The sequence below is a fragment of the Chelon labrosus genome, assembly GCF_963514085.1.
Source record: "Chelon labrosus genome assembly, chromosome: 11".
NCBI lineage: Eukaryota > Metazoa > Chordata > Actinopteri > Mugiliformes > Mugilidae > Chelon > Chelon labrosus.
The window spans coordinates 25,650,833-25,669,057 of record NC_140344.1 but is presented as its reverse complement, the minus strand read 5'-3'; the positions used below and the strand labels follow the sequence as shown (position 1 = coordinate 25,669,057).

At 42.0% G+C, this 18,225-nt stretch overlaps 1 protein-coding gene across 2 annotated transcripts; it reads left to right on the top strand.

Annotated features, from left to right (window-relative positions):
* The first annotated feature begins 532 nt into the window (after positions 1-532).
* syt19 (synaptotagmin XIX) lies at positions 533-10,972 on the top strand. 2 transcript variants are annotated; one of them, XM_084554589.1, is made up of 9 exons: positions 533-911; positions 2,620-2,842; positions 2,937-3,010; positions 5,082-5,198; positions 6,468-6,653; positions 6,807-6,959; positions 7,150-7,269; positions 8,906-9,017; positions 9,114-10,972. In XM_084554589.1, the coding sequence occupies exons 2-9, from the start codon at positions 2,656-2,658 to the stop codon at positions 9,419-9,421; spliced, it is 1,257 nt and encodes a 418-aa protein (XP_084410715.1). In that variant the 5' UTR covers positions 533-911; positions 2,620-2,655; the 3' UTR covers positions 9,422-10,972. The 2 variants fall into 2 exon arrangements, with proteins under 2 accessions (XP_084410715.1, XP_084410716.1); XM_084554590.1 differs by lacking the exon at positions 533-911 and having other exon boundaries at positions 1,706-2,842.
* The last annotated feature ends 7,253 nt before the right edge of the window (positions 10,973-18,225 follow it).

Here is an 18,225-nt window from a genome sequence, read left to right as displayed (position 1 = left end):
GACTTTGACAGTTTAAAATAGTGATATTTGCATAAAACTATTAAAGTTAAACCTTTAACTTAACATGAACATCACCAAACAAGGAAACCAGCATCTTTCGTCAACATGTTTTTTCTTCCTCATTCTCTGAGTGTCATGTTTCTGATCTTTCAAGATCATCGAGGTGACTTAACGCTGTTACTGGATTTTTTTTAAAAATACATTTCCTCTTTCCCATTGCTGCGTGCCTCGGCTCCAGCGAGGCGTTCCTGCAAAACAATGCGACTGTACGAGAAAATACTTTTAGAACAAATGTAAATCGAAGCCATGCTCAGATCTTGGCTACAACTGGTTTGGGAACAGTTAGATGATGACGCAGAGAGAGCACAGCTGACAAACTGAACATGCAGCTTAGGTAAATGAACACCAAACTTATGTGCAAAGCATGTTCAACCACTAATACATTAGATAAAGTTATTGTAAGTAAACAGATTGTGTCAAAAAAAAAGAAAAAAAAAAAAAGACATGTATTTGCGTTTTAAGCCGTCGTTTTGTTTGGATAACTTCTCTTGACGTGAACATTTGGCAAGACGACTCGCAGGGGAATCTTTAAGAGGAAGACAGCAGGAAGATCAGCTGATGCTAAACCTGTTAGCCCAGAATGGTGTGCATAAAGTCATGTGTTAGGTGTGTCAGTGTGTAGAGAGAGAGGAACAGAGAGAGAGAGAGAGAGAGAGAGAGAGAGAGAGAGAGAGAGAGAGAGAGAGAGAGATAGCCCAAAGCAGGAGGGACAGTGATAAGGACCTTAGTTTGAATTTCTGTTGGAGGCAAGTTCTTTTGTTTCTGTGGAAATGGAAGCGGCTCACAGCGTGGATTTATAGTCCAGGAGGATGCTCCTGAAGAAAGAGAAGAGTTTTTATTACTTATTACAGGTAAATGTCCTTAAAGTAAGCTTTATTGGTTGTAAAAGTGTAAAAATAAAGTGACAGATGTTCTGCACAGCAAGCGATTTCTGTCGTTACCTTTCCTTCTAAGAGACCTTTTTTGAGCTCATTTATTACACAACATGACACAAGACACAATAACAGAATTGTCATGTGTTTTTAGCAGGAATAATGTTTTTACACGCTGCTTTGTAGATGTCCCTCACAGCGTTCATCCGGCTTTTGCATATAGTATGAGCAGGACAAGTGTTATTTGACTAGACCGTTTCTGATAGGAGATTATCATGTCTTTACTGTAAAGATGCAGCTGAACTAATTTTCTGTGCTACTCACACAACGAGAGGACATTCTGAACTGTTCATCCGGGCAAATCCCATTCAGTCTGTGTGTCCGTTCGTCTGGGATTCCTTTTGAATGTTTGTGCAAACTGCAACTGTTTCTTGTTTGTTTCCGGGTCTAGTGCGAAACTACTGTTGAACCCTTCAACTTTAGGCAATGTGGGCTCAAAAGACCACAATTTTTTTAATATCATGTTTAATGTGAGGAAGAGCAGCTCATTCAATCTGAAATAAAAGTGGAAGGAAGTTTCGGGAAGTTGTGCTTGATCTTCTTCTCTGCAAGAAGGACACCAGCTCAGGACAATCTAGCCAACAGATTTAAGAGCATCATGAAATGTTCAACTTAATATATCAGGTGATCTTCAGTCCAACAAAATTATAGAATCCAAATTGTCTAGAGATACTCTACAAAACCTGAAACCTAACTAATGCGACCTCGAGGAATCCTTCTCCTCGTTTCTCAAGGAAAAGGAAGCTCTTGATGGGGTAGAACAAAGCCGAAGGTGGGAGAGAAGAGAAGTGAAAAGAGAGACAACTGAATCCATACCTTCATATGGATATAGCATACGTGCAGCAAATAAACATGATACGAACAATAGTACGCGATCGTTTTAAAGCAGACTGGAGAATTATCCAGTTATTATTCAGTGACAAAGACTTATGAATAGCCTACATGAGTATTTAGGCCTTGGTCAGCTAATGTAACCTGCTGTATTTTAGTATTTTTAGTGTGTTACCATTTACATCTTTATTAATATAGCACTCATTGGCCTGCAAAACATCAGGCAACACTGAAAAATGTCAGTTTCAGTTTCTGATCAAGCTGAAAAACACGTAGCCTATGCGGTTGTATTAAAAACTCCAAAACCAAATGTGGACTGAATCAAATCCTCCTGCTTTAGATTCGTTGCCTGTTGGTTGACTAACATGGCCAGTTAACTAATGATTCCAGTTGTGATTACTTTAATTGTCGGACGGTTCGGGCTGACTGGGTCCTTTCTCTGTCGAGTTTGCATGTTCTTCTCGCGAGGTTTTTCTGCAGGTGCTCCTGTTTCCGACTACATACCCAAAGAGATCAATTGGCTGATTGGTGTTTCTTTTGCTAGGTGTAAGTGTGAAATGTCTCTCTGTGTTAGCTTCAGTGTACTGGCAACTTGTCCACCTCTCGCCTGTGTCACCTCGGCCCATAGATTTGTGACCCCATTCGACAAAGGATGAATGTTTTGGGGAACTTGAAACCAGCAACCACCTGCACATATCTAGCTTTGATGATGTTACACATCTTTTTGTTTGAATGATTAAACCCTCAAACCACTCAAAACTACGGTCCTCACATGGTCTGCCCCCCTCTATTTCAGAAGTATGTGTAGACCACATGGAGGCAGAGACTCACGATGACTCTTCACTTCGGACACCTTCCAGCTCATGGAGTGCTGAGGATGCCATTCTCGGTTGTGATCAAGTACAGCATTCTTGGCATCTCGGTCACTCTCCTGCTGCTGGCCCTGGCCATCTTGACCTGGCAGATCGTCAGGTTTTGCACGCAGAGCACACGCAGCACATACGCCCAGCAAGGTGCAGGTGAGTAGAGATTATCTTATCAAACAGAAGCACGTTGGGTCACTGCTGGATAGTTCACAGAAATGCCCGTCTGTGTGTGTGGTTTCACCCCCAGCTAACGCCGATCTGCTGTACACGGAAGAAAAGCCGACAACTGTGGAAAACTACGCAGGAGCACCAAGCACTAAGGTCAGAGGAAGAGCAGTCAAAATGTACAACATTACCCTCAATCCTTGGGGGTCAGTCCATCTAAACCTGAATGGCAAGGGACATTTTTTAGAGGATAGCAACTTTCACATTTTAGCCAGAGAAGACAAGATGGAAGCTTTCTAGTTACATCACGTAATCCCCGGTTCTTTGATAACAGAGTGAGTAGGTCTGCAGCTCTCTGAACAAGAGAGATGAACCGAGACATCTCACACAGTCTTAATTTCTCTCCCCGTAAAGTTTCAGCTGGAATATTATATATATATTCTGCCACACTGTGAAACATTACAGCCTTAACTTAGCCTTAAGTTATGTGAACATAGTTCTTCTTTTTAACTCCAATAGTCATGACAAGTTTTTGATATTAAACTCAATTTAATAAGTTTTCAGCTCTTAAAGTAATCCACTGACAGAGATTCAAGTGAGTTTTGTTAATTTAACTCGTGTCTTTAAGTTTTGAGTTAAAAGAAAAAAGCAATGAAGGAGGAGGAGGAAGTGATGAGATATGAATAGTGGGAAATATGGAGGCTGCTGCCATTATCGCATTTTTAAATGAGACAGAACTGTTATTATAAAAATGACGACACAGTTGAAACAAGGCTCTACAAAAGAGGATTAAACCAAAGCATTAAAAACTTTGTATTGGATGGATGGTTGGGTTTTAGAACCTGTTTACCAGGAATGCATTCTCAGGTGGATCAAATTTTAAAGTCCTCCTCTGTAAATGGCTGAACTTAAATAAACTTTATTTACTTTTATTTTAACAAGCTGTGAGTTGAATCTGTCTGAAGGTTAGGTCAATTTTAAAACTTGCCATTAGTCGTCAAGATGAGAGATCTAAAGCATCAGTGCTCTCAACTTAAAATGATATGAATCTAGTATAGATGTGTACTTGTAACAGTGAGGAAATGAGTTTCCTTCAATGGATAATAAGTTGTTTATCCAGTTGAAATTAGAAATGATTATTAATTACTTAAAAGTTTACTTGTACTTTTAAGGCAGTGGGTGAACTTTTGTCTCAACGTTTTACCAACTTGAAATGTTTTACAGTGTCCTAATTTATTGCTTTGTTCTTGTGCATATATCATGCATTAAGATTAATGCATAACACAGAGAGAGAGATTGAAATGAAGTACGCTTAGGCATGTCCGCTGCAAACAAAACAAAGAATCAAGAAGCTCTTCCTGGAAAATTGCAGATACTACGTCCAGGACGTGTTGTAATGTGAACCTGGAGTTATTTTAAAGGGGTATTACCGTACAACCTGGACCACATTTCTGGCATAAAATACAATCGTTTACTCACCCATATAACTTATGTGTCATTTGGTGTCGTTCGGACGATATTTAGATTGGGAATAGCACTAGCGTATCATAACAAAATCTTGGAGGGATGAACGAGTTTCGCGGCAGATAATGAGTTATTTAGAGGCTGCGTTTCGGTGCCCCATTCACTCCCACTATATGGATATACGCGGCGCTCTGCTGAATCTAAATATCATCCGAACGACTCCAAATGACACCAAAGTTAAATGGGTGAGTAAACGATCGTATTTTATGCCAGAAATAAGGTCCAGGTTGTAAAACACGGTAGTTCCCCTTTAAGTCTGAAATCAATACAGCAGGACGCTATATTGAAATGAAGTCTTTAGCATTCCTGTAATTTTATGTGTTAAATAAATTGGGTTAATAAACCATATTGTTATGTGAGGTGCTATCTGTTTTTTGCTCTTTGTTTGAGAACTCTGTTTGAAGACGCCGTTTATTTGCATTGTCTACTGTTTGCTTCATGTTCATCAACTACTTGAGGCTAAAAGGAGGCGGGGTGGATTCAGTGTCACAGTTCAAGCCAAAGCATTGCTATGTTAATCTGAGCCTGCAGTCTGTGACGATGCACCGGTTAGGGGCAGCATCGTCTGTGTGCATAAAGCTTTGCGAGCATGCTTGTCCAAACACAGGGAGAGCTGATATATTTACTTTAGCTAGAGGTGCCGTAGGTGCCTTTCAAAACATCTGGGTGTTTGTGATGTTTTTGTGATGTGTGCTCTGTGCAGGAGGAGGATGTCAGCACTAAGGTGCGGAGACTGAGTCGCTGTCTTTCTGAGGCTGTGCTTCCCTCCACGAGCGGCCAGGCAGACTTGGACATGGCCGAGCAGACGACCATTAACAAGGTCAAACAGACGTTACTGTGCAATCCTATTTGTCGTCTGTCGGTTTGGGTTTGGAAATTAAAAGAGCCTTTTTACAGCTGTCAGTGTGTGTGTGTGTTACCCAAAGAGAATAGATCATAAAATAGTTAACGTGTCTTCTCAATGGTGATGGTAAATGTTTTTTTTGGGGGGGGGGTTTCAGTTATACTCTGATTTCCTTTGGTTCAGCTCAAAGTTTCTTCCTATTAAAAGGGAGTTTTTTTCTCTGCTAATGTCATCTTAGTGCTTACTCTGACTGTTTGAATAGAATTAAACTGAAGCAAAGTGATCAATACATCACCAAATGTGCACATAATAATAATAATACAAAAAGTTTTTGTAGTTTTTTAACTTTTGTTACGTTAGCAGCAGAGGCCAATGTCGGCATTCAGTCATTAACCTCACTACTGATGATTTACGTAGATGAAAAGTCAAGAATTTAATTATTTGTTTTATAAAAAAAAAAAAAAAAAAAAAAAAAGGAAACGTAAGTATTTATAGTAACTTTCATGTCAGTCCACCCAGCAAGTTTCACAATAGCAGAATTTAAACTGAAATGAAGCAAGCAAAATACTCAGAGAATCTGCATCCAAGATATTACTTAGGACAAAAGTAATTGCAATTGTCAAAATGTTGAGAAGCTATCAAAGTAAAGGTAATCATTCTGGAGCGAATGCACAATGTGACCAGTTATTATTTAATTATTTAGTTTAGTTTTCTGTAACCGCTTGTCCTCTGGAGGGTTCTTGGGGGGGGGGGGGGGGGGGGGGGCTGGAGCCTATCCCAGCTGTCGTTGGCGGGGTACACTCTGGACATGTCTCCAGTCTATCAACCAGTTGGACAACCAGTTTAGAATCACCAATGAACCTAACCAGCATGTCTTTGGACGGTGGGAGAAAGCCGGAGTACCCGGAGAGAACCCACGCAGACACAGGGAGAACATCCAAACTCCACACAGAAAGGCCCCGCTCAGCCGATGGATTAGAACCCGGACGCTTTAAATAATTGATTTAATGTTGACTTGTACTGTTTCCAAACCTAAGGGTTGGGTCCCTTCAGTAAACCACCAGAGAGAGAGAACTGTGAGGCCATGACATGATTAATGAGATAGGAAAAGTGAAAAGTTAACTGTACTTATTTGTAATTACACTTGAGCTCTTTTTTTTAACAAGTCCAGTAAGTGTAAGAGTTGAATCTTTAACAATGTGTTATCAAGGTTTGTTTCTATAACACGTCCTCCTCTTGCGCCAGGTCGAAGGTACTCTACGGTTCTCCGTCTACTATGACCAGCTGCAGTCGAGCCTGGTGGTCACCGTGCTGCAGGTGGAGGACCTTCAGGAGCACAGCGAGAGCCACAGCCTCCAGCCATTTGTTAAGCTGCGGCTCATGTGGGCAGGCTCAGAGGGAGGGGAACTGGAGGGCTTGAAGGACAGGGAGGTAATTTTGTCTTAATTTATGTCATCTTTGTCTTGTCCAGTAAGTAAGTGAGTTTAAGGTATATTCAGTGCTGGTTTCCTTGAGTAGAAATATTTCAGCGTCTCTGCACCAAAGGCCTAAAGGTGTTAAGGATTACTGCTGTGATCCTCTTAGGCGGAAGGGGCGCAGCGAGTCCTGTGGATGGTGCTGCAGGAGTGGCGGACGCGCATCGTGAAGGGCAGCTGTAACCCTGTATTCGGAGACCAGTTCAGCTGTATTCTGCAAGAGGACAAGACTAACCTTCAAGACATCACCCTCAGGATGGAGGTCCTGCAGTACACAAACACGTCTCTCACTCTCATTAGAGTCTCATTTCTCCAGGGTTAAGAAAACACTTCCAAGCACCCACACACACACACGTTGGAGCTTAGCCGTCCCATTACAGAGTCAAGGTGTTATATTTACTGTGTGTGTATCCGTAAGTAAATTGGGTGTCACGTGTCTGTGTGCATCTCAGGTGAGGGACTTTGACAAATTCTCCAGACACACCGTATTGGGAGAAGTGAGGGTTGCTCTAGGGCAGCTCAACATCTCCTACCCTCTGGAGCTACAGGAGGAGCTGCAGATCCCCCAGAAGGTACAGTGGGACAGCACACACACACACATTTTGTTTCTGACCATACTGAGCATCTTGCAGAACTGAAAAACAAAATCTCATTGCAACTGCATAACCCGTGTTCCACCATGACAATAAGGGCTATTCTATTCTATTCTATTAAAGAACGTTATCTCAAGATGTAATCAAAGTCTGCAAACAGGAGAGCCAAATAATGCGCTGGCTTTCCTATATTTTCCTTTAATTTTCCAAACTTATGGAAAATGCATAAGTCTGTAAGGTCTGTAAGCTAAAGCTGAATCATAAATATTGACTGTGTAAATATATAGAATTGGCAAATGGTTATGAAAATGATATTTGTAGAGTTAACAGAGGGAACATTAAACACTGCAGCGGTAAAAGTGCTCACTGGAAAAGTTAAGCTGTTATTGTTGAATATTACTCTGTGATCTAATCCAAAGAACATTGCCAAAAATTCCTCCGTTATATAACCAACACATTTTCAGGTTTTGGTTTTGTGGTGCTGGATGCACATGCTCATTCAGTATATTCAGGTAGTCAGCTGACCTCATTCTTTGGACAACATCATGTTGCTGAACCTAGACCTGAGCAACTGCAGCAACCCCAGATCATAGCACTGCCCCCACAGGCTTGTACAGTAGGCACTAGGTATGATGGGTGCATCACTTCATCTGCCCCTCTTCTTACCCTGATGCCCCCATCACTCTGGAACACGGTAAATCTGGACTCATAAGACCACATGACCTTCTTCCATTGCTCCAGAGTCCAATCTTTATGCTCCCTAGCAAATTGAAGCCTTTTTTTCCAGTTAACCTCACTGATTAGTGGTTTTCTTAAGGCTACACAGCTGTTCAGTCCCAATCCCTTGAGTTCCCTTAACATGTACGTGTGGAAATGCTCTTACTTTCACTATTAAACATAGCCCTGGGTTCTACTGTTGTTTTTCTTCCATTTGATTTCACAAAACCTTTAAGTGATCGCCGAGCCCGATCAATCAGGATTTTTTTCCGACCACATTTCTTCCTGGAAGACGATGGTTCTCCACTATCCTTCCAGTTTTTAATAATGCGTTGGACAGTTCTTAACCCAGTTTTAGTAGTTTCTTCAATCTCCTTAGATGTTTTCTCTGCTTGATGCATGCCAATGATTTGACCCTTCTCAAACAGACTAACATCTTTTCCACGACCACAGGATGTGTCTTTAGACATGGTTGTTTAAGAAATGAGAAGCTACTCATTGCATCAGTTGGGGTTAAATAACTTGTTGCCAGCTGAAAGATAACCACCCATGCAGTAATTATCCAATAGGAGGCTCAGACCTATTTGCTTAGTTAAATCCAGGTGGTGACTTTAAAATTAAATTCAGTTTTCTTGTTAGTGTTAAATTATTTTTAATATTGTTTATTTAATGTTTGAACGTTGCTTCTTCCACCTTCTGTAATTCCCACAGAAAAAGAAATAAAATCATCAAAAGAGGCTGAAAGAAAGACTTTTTTTTTGTCTGAGCTTAAACAATGAATGTCCTATCAACAGCAGTCCTTTGTGCAATTGCAGTACTTAAAGTAGGCCTATGTTTGCATACAGTCGATGTAAATTATGCTGTGTTGTGTTTTTCCACTCACAATTTGCTGTCTCAGGATCTGGTTGGCGAGGTGCTGCTGTCACTGAAGTTTCTCCCCACTTCTCAGAGGCTTGAGGTCGGTCTGCTAAAGGTCAGAATCCCCCTCACTGAGACAAGCTCGGATTCAGGTAAATATTCTTTAGTCTTTGCAAAAAATAAAACCGCCATACTCATACAGCTGAGTGCACCTGCCAAATCGCCTCATCTGTGTCTGTGCTGTTCAGTCCTGTATGCCAGGGTCAGCGTCCAGTGCAATCAGTCCAAGCTGAGGTACCAGAAAACCTCTGCCGTGGCACGCTGCCTGGTGACGGTCTTCAATGATGTCGTCATGTTTTCCCTGCCTGAGTTTCCCCTGGAGCAGTGTAAAATCTTGGTCTCTATGTACGAGGCTCGCGGAACAAGGAGGTCGACCAAACAAGTGATCGGACAGTTGAGTGTGGGGAAGGAGAAGCACTCAGAGGACGAGCACTGGACCTCAATGATGCACTCAGTCCGACAGCCAGTTGCAAAGTGGCACGGCCTGATGCTCTGACCTACAACTCATAAAACCTCCTTTCGTGCACTTCCTGGACGTTCCTATCTGCTCCTGTTTAACTGAAAGCTGGGGTGCTTGTGCATCAAACCATTGCTAAGCTTGAGGGCAGGTCCTAAACCCTCTTTCCTCTTGACTCCAGAGATGGAAGGACTGCTCTCTGCCTGTCCACTCACATGTCTTCTGTCTCTGTTTTTAGCTCCAGATCTTAGCATATTCAATGGGCTTTGACCTTCGTACTCCTCTCCTGAGATGACGATTACGGCAGTTGTGCACTGATAATGAAGGATTAAACTTTGTTGTTCTTTGTGATTCTTTTAACTTCAAATTCTGCATTTTAAATATTGCAAATCCCAATGCAAATTCAGCGCATATAAGGAAAGGCTATTGTTAACATTGTGTTTTCATGGTTGGCAAGCAGACCCAAGGGAAACAACTTTCAAAATAAGATGCAATCATCATGCTTTAGCAGCTTCACTTTGTTTTACTCTCTCAACTTTTCAGGCATCCCCACACTGTCATATTTAAAAATGTTAAAACCTCACGTGAACATGCTGAGTTTTAGGCTGAAGGGTGTTTTTTTTCTTTTTTACCTTTAAGAGACTGGATGCATTTGCCACAGCAATTTTATGACTAGCCTCTGCTGCCATCTGTTGGTTTAAAAGTTTATTTTGTCAATGAAAGCAGAACATTTAGGAGTTGTATTATGTTATATTTCATCGACCTGTGAGCAGCCAGTGCCTGAATCAGTCAGAGAGTTGAAATGATGAGGTATTTTTGCAACAATTAGTTATTAACGTAGACTGTTATTAATTGCATTTGTCATGACAATAAATGTTTAATTTAGGGAGTATTAACTGTATACGGAGTACAGAAATAAAATGAAACAGACTTTTACTTCCCACATTTGGTTAATTTTTTAGAGAATTTTATTTTTTTTTCTTTCAAAATTATTTCAAAATTCTGATAAAAACTTTTTTCATGGGAAGAAAATGCTCTTATATTCCGAATAAAACAAATCTCTCAGAATTATAAGATATCTTAATTCAGGGCATTTTTTTTTGTTTGTTTGTTTTTTTGTTTAGTGTTTGACGATTTATTTATTTTATGTGTCTTAAAATATGTGTGGAGTAGATATTTTCTACAGTTTCTCTTCCTAAACTGCTTACATATTTTTTGCTTAAGTGAATGCCTAGTAAGGTAAATACAATACAATACAGTGAATGAATGGGTCACGCTTCCGTATATTAGACTGTACCACCCTACATTAAATGATGTCTTTTCAGGAGAGAGACGACACCAGGTTATCTTTTCGGTTAGTAACTAAATACAAAATGAATGTGCACGAAAACAATAAAACGCCAATATGATGAAAACAATTTCCACAATTGTCGTGACATACAAATTCTCTACGTGGACTGGACCAATGTGATACTGCAGGGGTGCGCCATCTATTAAGCGCATGCGCGACCGTTGGACTGCAACGTACTAATAATTCCTTTATTTAAGGTAAGAATTAACTAAAAGTCCACGAAAGTCAAGTTAGATGTGATATTCTATCTATTTAATTTTAAACATATATATTTATTTATTTTTTGGTAATGGAAAGTAAGCGCATTAGCTACAACATCTGGCTGACAACTAGCTCTTGAAACGTACAGTGCATGCATACGATATAGAGAGAGCTAGCAAGCTTTGCTAACGAGATTTGCCACTGATTACCTTTGTTTAATTTTCCTTTGCGATAAAAATTTAACTAGTCCCAGTTGTCTCAGTAGCATCACATTGCAGGATTGTGTGATTTCTGATGGACACGATCTTCAGAGGAACGTTTGTTATTATCGTTTATCATTATTTTTACCCCTACAGAAATTTGGCTTGACATTTCTCAACCACAGATTCTCGACCTGTCTTTCGCAATATTCACTTTCCTACGTGAAAAGTGGGCGGGGCAGTGACAGCAGCGTATTACAGATGAATCACAACTATTTGATGCGTGTGAAACAGATAGTATTTACACCGCGTTTTGAAAGACGATATAAAAGTGATTGATTGACTGACTGATTGATTGATTTAATGATTGATTAAATGATTGATTAACTTAATTATTGATTCATAATTAAATCAGTCACGTGTTGCCCTCCGTGAAAACAGAATCTGACGTCATCAAGGCGTCAGGTTCGTTCTAGGCCATCGAAGGAATTACGTCACTAAAGCGTCATCAAAAAGTGGCTTTGAAGCTTTGATGTCAAACTTCCTGGAGTTTAAGTAGGACTCAACTCCGAGTGAAATCCACTAGTGAGTTTTTGATCGGTACATTACCTGAAGACACACAGCGAGCGATAGCAAGCATTATTTCACATTCAACAGAGCAACACATTGATTCAAACAGTCGATACACATCGATTCCAAATGGAGACAAGTGCAACAAACCGTGACAAGGTTCGGAGAGGGAAACCAAAAGTCACTCTGTGTGGCTTTCTGCGCAAAATCTCCCGTTCAGAGAAGTCTGTCATGAAGGACCAACCTTTGGAGATATCACAGCCAACAAACCCCCGGAAAATCACATCTACCTTCCAGGAGGTTGTTGAGCAAAAACCTAGCATGGAGCTCAACAAATCTGAGTTTCCAGTGCTCCAGACCCCTGAAGTATCTGATGCAGCTTCAGAAGTGCCTGCAGCAGCTCACAAAGTATGTGAGACAGCAACCGAAGAGCCTGCTGCATCTCCAGAGGTACCTGCCGCATCTCCCGATATACCTGCCACATCTCCTGAGGTGCCTGCCACATCTCCAGAGATACCTGCCGCATCTCCAGAGGTGCCTGCCGCATCTCCAGAGGTGCCTGCCGCATCTCCAGAGATACCTGCCGCATCTCCAAAGGTGCCTGCCGTATCTCCAGTGATACCTGCCGCATCTCCCGAGGTGCCTGCCACATCTCCAGAGATACCTGCCGCATCTCCAGAGGTACCTGCCGCATCTCCCGATATACCTGCCACATCTCCAGAGGTGCCTGCCGCATCTCCAGAGGTGCCTGTCGCATCTCTAGTGATACCTGCCGCATCTCCCGAGGTGCCTGACGCATCTCCAGAGATACCTGCCGCATCTCCAAAGGTGCCTGACGCATCTCCAGAGATACCTGCCGCATCTCCAAAGGTGCCTGCCGTATCTCCAGTGATACCTGCCGCATCTCCCGAGGTGCCTGCCGCATCTCCTGAGGTGCCTGCCGCATCTCCAGAAGTGCCTGCTGCATCTCCAGGGGTTCCTGTCGCATCTCTAGAGATACCTGCCACATCTCCAGAGATACCTGTCGCATCTCCTGAGGTGCCTGCCGCATCTCCAGAGATACTCGCCGCATCTCCCAAGGTGCCTGCCGCATTTCCAGAGGTGCCAGTTGTATCTCCCGAGGTGCCTGCCGCATCTCCAGAAGTGCCTGCTGCATCTCCAGGGGTTCCTGTCGCAGCTCCAGAGTTACCTGTTGCATCTCCAGAGGTGCCTGTCGCATCTCCAGAGGTGCCTGCGGGAACTTCTGAAGCACATTCTGCAGACACCCCTGCAGAGCCTGCCATTAAAACTGAACTACAATCTTCCACGCGGCCATATTTGATGGACATGAGACCTCAACCACAACATTTCATGCAGCCACATCTGGTGAACATGAGACCACAACCACAATGTTTCAAGCAGCCACATCTGCTGAACATAAGACCACAACCACAATGTTTCACGCAGCCACATCTGCTGAACATAAGACCACAACAACAACCTTTCACACGGCCACCCCTTATGGGCATGAGACCTCAACCGCAACCTTTAGTGTGGCCACCCCTTATGGGCATGAGACCTCAACCGCAACCTTTAATGCGGCCACCCCTTATGGGCATGAGACCTCAACTGCAACCTTTCACACGGCCACCTCATATGGGCATGAGACCTCAACCGCAACCTTTCACACGGCCACCCCTTATGGGCATGAGACCTCAATCGCAACCTTTCACACGGCCACCCCTTATGGACATGAGACCACAACCGCAGCCTTTAGTGTGGCCACCCCTTATGGGCATGAGTCCTCAACCGCAACCTTTAATGCGGCCACCCCTTATGGGCATGAGACCTCAACCGCAACCTTTAATGCGGCCACCCCTTATGGGCATGAGACCTCAGCCACAACCTTCCAACTGCGCAAAAGGGATAAAATGGCCACCTACACAACCATCTACACCGAGAAATCAGCTTGAGCAAACTCCTAAAGCGGAGCCATCTTCTGCCCCCCAAAGGGAAGCTCCAGAAGTACTTGTGACAGCTGCCAAACCACCTTCTCCATCATCTACCTTGCCCACACAGCATCCTGTAGAGGATAAAGTACGTCCAGTTCTTCAAATGCTGCGTGCCAACACAGCCAAGAAACCACAGACCACAGTCCAGCGTGAATGTGCCAGTGCTGGGAACCAGAACGACATTGTACTTCACATGTCTGAGCTGGAGTTTCACAAAATTCTGGACAACAAGACAGAGCGGATTTCTTTGCTCAAGCAAGACAACGCTGCTCTACTAAAAGAGGTAGAGCAGATGAAACAACTTCTCGCAGCTCAAGCAAACGAGGCTAAAGAAGACATGGCTGTCCTTCGCCAGGAGCTCAGAAGCAAAGAGACAATGCATGGAAATGCTTCCCTGCACGTTCAACAGCTCGAAGAAGTGGTCAAGACAGAGGAAGAAAAAGGGAAGGCAGCCGAGAGTTGTCTGCAACAAGAGGTGGAAGAAACCACCCGAGCTAAAGCAGCACTGGCCATCCTGCAAAAACGGAAGAAAGATCGACAACACCAGTGGGAGGAGGAAAGGCTCCATTACGTGGCCAAGAACCTAGCCACAACTTCCACTATGAAGGCTGCCGCAATCAAGATGCAGGAGGACCTGGAAAACCAACGAAAACAATGGAACCAGGAAAAGTCCGACCTCCAGCAGCGTTTGCAGTCTATGAAGGAGGCCCTCGAGAAGAAGGTGGTGGAGGAGGAAAATTCCAGAAATGCGTTAATGGACAGACTCAAACATCTAGAGCAGCAATTTGAGGAGGCACCAACAAAAAGAAAAAAGAAATCTCTGAAGAAGCGATTTCTCAACGTCTTCAAGAGAACTTGAAGGACCTGACGTCTGACCTCTGCCACACTTACAGTCCAATCCAACCGTCCTCCTCCAACCCCTCCCACTGTAAATCCTCCCCATTCATGTTTTATGTTTTGTCTTGTTTTGTGTTTGTCTTGTTTAAAGGGCGGCATGTATGGGGCCATTATTGTAGCAAAACTATCTGCAAATGTGTATTTCAATCCATGTGTGTGTGTATTTAGATTTGCAAATGTGTAAAGAAAATCCGTGTGTGTTTTTCTTTACACATTTGCAAATCTAAATACACACACACGGATTGAAATACACATTTGCAGATAGTTTTGCTACAATAATGGCCCCATAGGCATGGTGGTAGTGATTGACATTGTGTCCAAGGACATACATGTCACTCTGAACACACCTTACCCTAACCCAAGCCCCCCTTGTTTTTTGTTTTTGTCATTTTGTGTTTGTCTTGTGTTTAATGTGAGTGTGAATGTGAGTGTGAATGTGCATGATTGTCTGGCCAGAGTGGGTAAAACATCTTTTTATCCAGTATCTCTCTGTGTGGCCCTGTGATGGACTAGCAGCCTTGTCCTTAGGAAATTGGTCAAAATAATCTTTGTCCATTGCCTTCTGGAAGAAGCTGCAGACATCAACAGGGTAACCCTCTAGCCACCTACAGACAATGAATGAATGAGTGAATGAATGAGTGAATGAATGTTTTTGTCAAAAGCATAACAAATAAAAAAAAAACATAAGAACATATAAGGTTTGCACATATTTGTGATTATTTTAATTCAGTTCTGAGTTCTGAATATTCAAAATGGCATGATCGAATCAGTTGAACAAAAGAAACTGAAGCCATTTTCATGCATTTATGCAGGTTATAAGTAATCGGTGTTTTGTCATTTGATTTTTTTTATTGAGTCATTTTATTGATGAAATGTAGTAAATTCTGAGGGGCAGAAATACTTTGCACCTTGTACTTCGACATAGTTGTCTAAGAAATGAGAAGCTACTCATTGCTTGGGGTTAACTAACTTGTTGCCAGCTGAAAGATAATCACTCATGCAGTAATCATCCAATAGGAGGCTCGTACCCATTTGCTTAATTAAATCCAGGTGGAGACTTTTTTTTTTTTGGCCAGGTAGTGTATTAGACAATTTAAGGGGCTTTTATTTTGAAATTCCTTATCAGAATGACTTGATATTTCCTGGGTGACATCCTGAAGGTTGTGTACTATCAGGGTGAAAACAAACAAATTCCACTTCCTTTAAATTTAATGTTATATTTTACTTAAATATTATTGATTAATTTGACACAGACCCATATTTATATAGTTACATTTTTTTATTGTAATTCAGTATAACATTATTGCAAATAATAAATAGTCAGTATTTGTTATTTATTTATATTTTTTCATTAGATTAAAATTTGTTCACCATTTACTGATTGACAGCGTGCATGAATGACGCTTTTATTATGAAGGGCTGTTTTTGCAGGGGGGTATTCCAGAAAGCAGGTTTACCGCTAACTCTGGGTATGTAAACCCAGAGTTAGCGGTAAACCTGGGATTTCGGTTCCAGAACGCTCAAATATGATCAGGCTATGTAAGTAACTATGGTAACATAGGCTCTGAACTTAACTGGGTATGTAAACCCAGAGTTAGCGGTAAACCTGGGATTTCGGTTCCAGAACGCTCAAATATGATCAGGCTATGTAAGTAACTATAGTAACATAGGCGCTGAACTTAACCTGGTAGGGGTAGGTTTTGTTCAGGTTATGTTCGGGTATTTAAGTGCACGTTCAGCCAGGCCGCTGTTTCCACACTTGTCACACAATGACGTTTCCTTTTGAGGAAGATCCAATTGACATTGAAGCACAAATCATTCGGGCTATTCACCGTGAGAGGGTATAAGACCACGACTTGATATCCTTTCTTTTCCTGATGAGTTTTTGCCAGAGCACTACTGTTTTTCTGCGGAATCTTTAATATATTTAAACAACATTCTCCATCCCCACATTTCGAACGTTACGCATCGTGGATTCGCTCATCGTAATTGTTGCGCGTGCGATAGCCTATTGCACAACATTGCAACGTTGCGCAATTAATTAGTTCCTGCTATTGAGGAGCAGATAGGAACACATTCAGCAACTTGACATCAGAGATGGTCAAAGAATGCGTGATGAAATCTGTCACAATCACTTCAACCAAAAAAAAAGAAATAAATGCACGTAAGACTGTTTCACACATTTATTTGCCCATTGCGTGTTTCATGGCCTGAAAAGAGAAAACACTTCATTATAGAGCAAATGTTTTGATCCAGTGTTCTCATGCACTGACAGAAAGCATGAAGAAACTATGCTCTAGTCTCTGCACAGCATTTCTTTACCTCGATCTTTAATTTGATTCCTCCGTGACTGCTGATAATGTCTATTCATCCTCCTATTATTTATATGAACGGTAATATTGGCTATAAATTGGTCATTTTCGAACATGCAAGGCTACACAAATTAGACATAAGTGATTTAGGCGTAGGCCTATTAGGGTAAATACATTGCACTTGTTCATTTTGCTCCTCCTGGGAGGTTGAGGGCTCCGATGACGTGCCCCCAGGAATCCCCTCCATCATCGGACGCCCTCGATTGATACTGATCGCCAACTCCTCCACAGGGGTGAGGGGGGACACCGCTGGCCCAGAACCGGTCTTCCTCTCCTCTGCTTTCTTCCTATTGGCTTTGAAATTAACGTAACTTGTTGCAATATGGCAATTCAAGAATATAATACTGGATAAGTGATGTCTAAGATGATGCACCCAGATATATCTTACCAACTTGGACAATGTTTTTATATTTTGTTTTGACCTGCGGCTTCTCTTGAGGGCGGTCGGGTTACATCTAATTAAAAATAATACTATATATGACAAGGTATTCTATAGTATAAGAAAGTCTCATACAAAGCAGTTAATATGTAGCCTAATATCTGCTGAATTATTGTGCTTCTTACATACATTAATGTGCTATACTAAACTTACGCATTTACGCGGTCGGCAATTCTCTGCCAAGCAAGATCTCGTTCCTTGGCAGACGCGCAAGTATTGCTTTTTTCGTGATTATCGCTCTTTCCTCCTCGTACGCCTCGAGCAGAACTTGCTGCTCCGCTTCAGAAAAATAGGCTGCTCTGCGCTTTGCCATTTTTACTCATGGTTTCGACTCTCAATAGATGATGCCTTTATAACTTCGCCGTGATCGCGCACAACTCTAGGTTAAACAATCCGGGGTTGATTGAACTGATTGCTAACCGGTGTTGTGGAACCGACAGCTCGGGTTTAGTCGCCTCAGGTTCAGACAACCCAGAGGTTAAGTTTTATCTCAGTGTTTGTTAAACCTCCTTTCTGGAATACCCCCCAGGCGTTTACCGTAAGGCTTCGAATAAGGACAAAGCGCAAAAGAACGTGGAGGCTGGCTTTACCGGTTATTGTTGCATTAAATGTTAAATGTATCCACTTTTATGAACAGATGTGAGCTTCAACAGGAAACAGGAAGTAAAATGATGGAATTCGGAAGCTCGATGTAATCTGTAATCTACAAAGTGAGACAGTCAGTCTCTGTATATTTTATTTGCTTACATTTTGGTAAATAAAGTCAGCCGAATTCACAGTTACCAATTTATGTTTACTATGCATCATTATATATATTATTAT

Coding starts and splice junctions, on each gene's coding strand:
- syt19 (XM_084554589.1), top strand. CDS start 2,656: ATGACTCTTCACTTCGGACACCTTCCAGCTCATGGAGTGCTGAGGATG. Junction 6,960..7,149: donor ACATCACCCTCAGGATGGAG/GTCCTGCAGTAC, acceptor TGTGCATCTCAG/GTGAGGGACTTTGACAAATT. Junction 7,270..8,905: donor AGCTGCAGATCCCCCAGAAG/GTACAGTGGGAC, acceptor TTGCTGTCTCAG/GATCTGGTTGGCGAGGTGCT.